Source organism: Pteropus vampyrus, unplaced genomic scaffold (assembly GCF_000151845.1).
Source record: "Pteropus vampyrus isolate Shadow unplaced genomic scaffold, Pvam_2.0 Scaffold44, whole genome shotgun sequence".
In the NCBI taxonomy this organism is placed as follows: Eukaryota; Metazoa; Chordata; class Mammalia; order Chiroptera; family Pteropodidae; genus Pteropus; species Pteropus vampyrus.
The window spans coordinates 871,806-878,370 of record NW_011888825.1 but is presented as its reverse complement, the minus strand read 5'-3'; the positions used below and the strand labels follow the sequence as shown (position 1 = coordinate 878,370).

The window sequence follows — 6,565 nt, the reverse complement described above, 5'->3', positions numbered from 1 at the left end:
ATATATAATTATTCATAAAAAATTAGTACAACTCTGTAACAGTCATTTAAAATTTTTTCAAAGCCTGGAAAAAATTGAGTATTCAACACACTGCTACTAGTTGCTGTCTTTGAGTAAGCATCATAGAGAAACTTAGGTGCTAATGTGAGTTGTGGAACTAGACACATGTTTATAATTCTAAACATGCTGTTATGAGGTTTATCCATATGAATTTCTCTTTTGTAAATGAAAAGCCATTTCATGTAGTTCAATCTAATAGCTTTATGACCTGAGCAAGGTACTTAATCTGAGTCTCAATTTTCTCATTTGTAAAATAAGGATAATTACCTCTATTAGGATTGATTGAGGATTAAATTGAGCAAATAGAATATATATGCAATAAATGATAGCTTTTGTTTCCCCAAATGTAAGAAAGGTGTATTATTTTCCCAACAGAAGAAAATAATAGCTGTATAACCTTTTAAATTTTTTTTAAGGTTAATAAGAATGAAGAAATGGAAATGGGAGGTCAAAAGCTTTGTTTTTCCATGAGATCTGAAATGGAGGGCTCAAACCTCAAAAGTGAGAGGACAGCACAATGGGAGATTAACAAGAATGGGAAATGAAGTGGCTGCAAGAAGCCAAGAAGAAAAGGACAAGGAAATCAGACATGGATACCCAGAGCTGGCCCAGAAAAGCAAAGTGAAGTCAAAGGGAAGAAAAGTGGCTGGGGCCAGGGCCTGAGGGACTCCTCTCAAAGCTGTGTGTTTGCAAGCCCAGAGGAAGTAATGCCCCCTCACTGGGGCTCTTCTCCCAGGATAATGGTGAATTATGTGATTAATGAGTGATTCACATGCATTGCAAGTCCACGCCCCTCACAACATTTTTATAGTACAAACTTAGCTATGAGCCTTATCAAAAGCGGTGACACTTTCCATTTGATCTGGGATTTGGCCAGGCTAAAATGATCTTTGGCGGACTCAGTGCCACTGGAGCCATCTCGTAGGCCAAAATAGTGGGGATGACAAGAAGGAGGGGGCAAGAATATCAGGGTGCAAATGGAGAGGCCAAGGTAAGCTGGAGGCCTGGAGTGGGATGTAGGGATGAAAGGTCTCACTTTTTCTATTCTCTGAGTTAACAGCTCTTGGATTTGCAGATTTCCAGGAGCCTTATGGATATCATATAGGCCAATATGTAGATTCTGTTGCTAACATATGTGGGCCAGCGCTGGAAGAAGCTGTTCTTAAAGAGGTACAGCCATTTCTTAGAGAAGACCATGACCACCAGCAGAAGGAAGGCAACCAGGCTGAGCTCTGAGGCCAGCACCTGCACCTTCCAGTAGGAGCTGTGTGTGATTCTCCATTGCAGGGACAACAGAAAGTCCCAGTAGTACACCCTGGGGAACAACCTTTTTCTGTTGGGGGTAGAGATGGAGTTCCACAACCTTGCCTCAGGCTCACTACCAACCCCTCATCCTTCCCAACCCTCCCCTTTCTTTCCAGGCTTCTAATGCTCATCACTTTCTCCTGATCCAGAGAACTCACTCCTAATATTTCCTGTTTCCATCTTAACCAACTGTTCCTTCCCTTGCTAGGCTCAGTTGTCCCTCATCTTCTAAATATTTTCATCAGGCAGAGCAGTTGCCATCACAGGGCTGGGTACTTGGGAAAGAACAACTCATTCAGCAGGACAGGGCCCCTAACTGCCATGGAATATTCCTGAGAGGCAGCAAATGGAAGAAGGGGCCCACAATTCCCTTCTCAAAACCCTGCTCCTCAGGTCCTAATTCAGAATTGTGGCTCTGTTGCTTCCCTTCACCTGAGAGCAATGGTCTCGGAGGGTCTCCTCTTCTCTTTCTATTTCCTCTGCCCTAACCCTGAGCCTAAATGCTCACTAGAGGAGGGAGAAGCAGCTTGTTTCCAGAAAAACATTTGGAAATATCTTCCACATGCGTAATCAACCTTCTCACTACTTCCCCCAACCCCTTTGCCTCTCTCCCACTACTACTCACTTCTGGTTAACAGTTGTCATTCCCTTCCCTCTTCTGTCTTTCTTTTATCCTTCCTTTTTTCTCAGCACCAAAAGTGGGGAGGACATAGAATAAAGACAGGGTATATAGGAGTCACACAGTCTGAGGAGATTTTTCTAACCTCTCTTTTTAAGTTATGTTAAAAGAAATCTATGTCACCTGTGGCAGCCCAATTATAGTGGCTTCCAGACCTGTTAGACACTGGAATTCTCATGAAGAGAAAGCCTTTCAAACTTGGGGTATGAGTTTGAATCCCACCAGAGTTGGTTTACTTTGTGGAGACTGTGATACAAGTGATTGAAAACCCCAGGCTTTAGGGTCCAACAAGCAGAGGTGTGAATAATGGGCCTTCCTCTTAATAGCCTTGTGAACCTGGATAAGCCATATAGTCTCTTTATGCCTTGGTTTACAGGGACACTAATACTTGTCTCAGACTTGGTTTAAGTGTTGAATGAGATAATGAACAAAAAGCATTCATTGGTTCATAGTAAATTCCCAGAAAGTGGTACTTATTATTATTAAATTACAATTTAATTGTTTTGCACTCTTTCACTAGCAAACAGAGAAGGAGCAAAAGCACAGAGGTTTGTGGCAGATATCTTTGCATATTAATGGCTGCGAGTGATGGAACAGAACCTAAATTAATTTAAGCAAAAGGGGAGTTAATCATGAATCCTGAGGTCATGCGCACAGCTGGACCTCAAGAATGATTGGAATCAAGAATTCGGACACTGGAGATTCAAAATCATGATGCTGTCATGGTTGGCATAGTGGAGTGAAGGCCTACTTCCAAGTTACAGACTTTTTGCTCTGTCTTCACATGGAGCTAGGGAAGCTCTGTGGGCTCTCTGTTATAAGGGCACCAATCCCATTCATGAGGGCTCCACCATCACAATATCATCAGTTTTCTAACATATGGATTTGAGGGAACACAGACATTCGGACCTTAGCATTCTGACTCTGGTCTTGCTTCTCCTTGAACATCTTGCTCTTCTTCTGCAGACTACCCTCTTCTTCATCTCTGGTCCACATAGTGAGACACCCAGAATATTCACCATTGGCCATCAGAGCAGAAACCTCTCAGTCTCAAGTCAAACACTCTTTGGCCCTTCCAGAGACAAATATCATCCCTGGAACAATCCGCCATAGTCAGGGGCACCTTGGTCTGGAAGCTGACCCATGAACTAATGAGAGAAAGAGAGTTGGTGGATAAATTCTCTAGCTTCCTCGGCCATAGGCTAGGATAACTCTGATGAATGTTCTGCACCAGGAGGGAGTAGCACTGGAAGATGGGGTGCTGAGGCTCCTGGGAATGTCATTCATGCAGAGCTAGTGATCATCAGGATTTTATTTCCTTCCTTAGATCTGTTTTAGTTTTTCCTGGAGTTTCTAAGTGTTTCTAATCATAACAAGCAGTTCTAACAGCAAAACAAAACACTATAGAAGAATCTTGGAAATATAATGTTTCACGAAAAACATAACACCCAAAAGACTACACCATAAATATGAAACCATTCTTATAGAGCACAACTTAACAAAACATTTATTTACACATACATGTTTTTTTTTAAGTAGTGGAATGATAAACACAAAATATAATATAGTGTCTATTTCTCAGAGGAAGCAGGGGAATAGGACAGGGAGGATTACATTGGCACATACATATTATTGGCAATAGGTTATTGGTTCCTGATCTGAGTGAAAGGTACACAGGTATTCATGATATTAGAAGCATTTATAACTAACATATTTCATATAATCCTGTGAATATATCAAATATTGTTTTTCAAAGGTAATTAAAAATAGTTCAAGAAAGGAAATGTATGTAATCTTAGTGATTACTAGCTCTGTAATGAAAGATATTTCTAAATCACAATACATAAGCTAAACACTGTTAACTGAGTTTCAACTTTTAGAATCAACAGATGGACAAAGCACGGAAGACTCAACTACAGCTACAAAAGTAAACATAGTTGTTATCAGTCTTGAGATTGTCCAAGTAAAAGCCTAGAAGAGGTAAACTGGAAGATGAAAAGAGGAGACGAGAGCTGAAAGGAAGGATGGGGGACCTGACAAAGGGTCTCCACATAAGATTGTGCAGTATGTGCACTGCACAAGAGTGCTGAGGGGGTGAGTGAGAACTGAACTCCAGTCTGCGTTTTTCTTGACAAATTAAGCCCCTCTAAGAGACCTTCATTGGCCTAGAGGAAGAGGCACTTTATTTTATATTTCGTAAAGGTGCTTCTCTGCCCCCCAAGTCAATTACCACTACATCTATTCAGAGGGGCTATCTTTTAACCCCAAGGTTAAAAGCACAAAAGTGCCTTATGGGCTAGCAGCAGTTCTAAGCAACTATCTTGTAAGGCTGTGTATCAGTGAGAATTCTTTGGTCGCAAGCTCAAACCTAGACTAAGTTAGGCAGAAAAGAATCTATTGGGGCAATACTGAGTAAACACGGACTCAAAGAGGAGGCTGAACATCCAGGCCTAGAACTAAGCAGAAATCAAGGGAATGTGGGAAGGTGGATGTTCTGACTGATAGTCCACCAGAACCAAATGGACTTAGGGAGAAATAGTTTCTCAAAAGAAAGAAAGCCAAGCATTCAAAAAGCAATGATAACTTGCTCACACAGGTACATAGTGCAGTCAGAATGGAGTGCAAGCCTAAGAGTTTTCTGAAAAGGAAACTGCCCACTGTTCCATTGGTAAGGACAAGTGCCTGGACATCCCTCATAGGATGATAGCCTCTCAATGACTGGACAAAGCCAACCCGTGGAACATGGACTTGGGTTTACACAGGCTTATTGGTCATTCCTTGATTGTCCATGTGAACTAACTGTGCTGCCTGTATGGCATTCAGAAACAGTCCCATGTCAGGCCAGCTCACCCCAGAACACATGCCAGTGTGGATCTCCGTTGCAGTGAACTCCCAGTAACAACTGAAGTCTATTGAAATGCACCATCAAGCTTTGAATGAAGCTCTTCCTGAAGACAATGTGGAGTTCAGTATCAAAAATGTGTCTGTTAAAGATGTTCGTCGTGGCAATGTGGCTGGTGACAACAAAAATGACCCACCAATGGAAGCAGCCAGCTGCATGGTTCAAATGATTATCCTAAACCATTGAGGCTGAATTAGTGCCAGATATACACCTGTGCTGGATTGTCACATAGCTTACATTGCTTGCAACTATGCTGAACTGAAGGAGAAAATTCATCATCATTCTGGGAAAAAGCTGGAAGATGGCCCAAAGTTTTTGAAATCTGGTATGCTGCCATTGTTAAATGGTTCCTGGCAAGCCCATGTGTGTTGAAAGCTTCTCTGATTAACCTCCTCTGGGACATTTTGCTGTTTGTGACATGAGACAGTTGCTGGGGCTGTCATCAAAGCAGTAGACAAGAAGGCAACTGGAGCTGGTCACCAAGTCTGCCCAGAAAGCTTAGAAGGCTAAAAAATATTATCCCCAATACCTGCCACCCAGGTCTCAAGCAGAACAGTCTTAGAACTGTTGGTCTCAATTGGTCATTTAAGTGTAACAGTAAAAGACTGATTAATGATTAAAATGCATCGTAAAACCTTCAGAAGGTAAGGAGAGTGCTTTGTGAACCATTTTGGGGTTAGCGTGTGTGGCAGTTTTTGTTTTTAAAATCAGCACTTTTTAATAGAAACAACTTGACCAAAAATCTGTCACAGAACTTTGAGACTCATTAAAACAAAGTTTAATGAGGAAAAAATAAGAAGAAAATAAACCACTCAATTTGTAAAAGGCCAAAAGATTTGAACAGACACTTCACCAAAGAAAACATTCAAGTGGCCAATAGGCATTAGGGAAACACAAATTAAAACTACACTTAGATACCACTACACACCTGTTAGAATGGCAAAGAAAATAAAATTACTTTTCTGGGTTTTTATGTTGTTCCTTGTGCTTTTTAAAATAAGTGATTTGTTAATTTTATCATTCTAAATAAAAACTCACTTTTGTACTCAATTTTTAATTCATATTTTGTATCTTTTCTTTAAAAGGACCGCATAAAACCTGAATTCAACCCCAGCCGCCTCCCACACAAGGCAGCTTGAGATTTCCAAAGGTGTGCAGAGTGGGCAAAGGCTTCCAAAGTGAAGAGGAGGGTGATTCCAAGGCCTGGGGGCAGGAAGGTAAACAGATTAGTGGAAAAGAGAAAATAGAAAATTGGGGCAAGGAGTAATGAGATGGGACTCCAGAAGTCAGTGGGTAGAATGTGGAGCAGTTTGAGCTTAAACACGAAGGCAAGACTGAACTATCAGAGACAGGCATGCGTGCAGAGAACAATGGAAAACGCCAACTCCGCTTGCGATGCTTGGGCGCTGAGCTCGGAGATGACAAGTTGGGTCCGAGGTCAACCAACTAGCTAAACGACAGCCCTGGGCCTCAGGAAGGTCGGCGGGTGAGTGGGATAGTAGGAGTAGAAAGGAGAAGGGGCGCCCAGCACTCGCCCTCAGGGCGGGCGAGTCGACGCGCAGTTAACTGTAGTCGCAGAGCCTGCGACTCAACGTCTTAAGGATTCCTCCGCGGGGCCG

General features: G+C 42.1%; 1 protein-coding gene and 1 pseudogene across 1 annotated transcript in view; one reads left to right on the top strand and one right to left on the bottom strand.

The window, feature by feature from the left end:
- ODF4 (outer dense fiber of sperm tails 4) overlaps nt 1-3,040 on the bottom strand; it is a 7,176-nt gene extending 4,136 nt beyond the window's left edge. Inside the window, 3 exon segments of the mRNA XM_011359116.2 lie at nt 1,097-1,116; nt 1,118-1,375; nt 2,946-3,040. Coding sequence (XP_011357418.2) covers nt 1,097-1,116; nt 1,118-1,375; nt 2,946-3,040 — 373 coding nt within the window.
- A 1,903-nt stretch (nt 3,041-4,943) lies between these two features.
- LOC111738838 lies at nt 4,944-5,508 on the top strand (annotated as a pseudogene).
- The last annotated feature ends 1,057 nt before the right edge of the window (nt 5,509-6,565 follow it).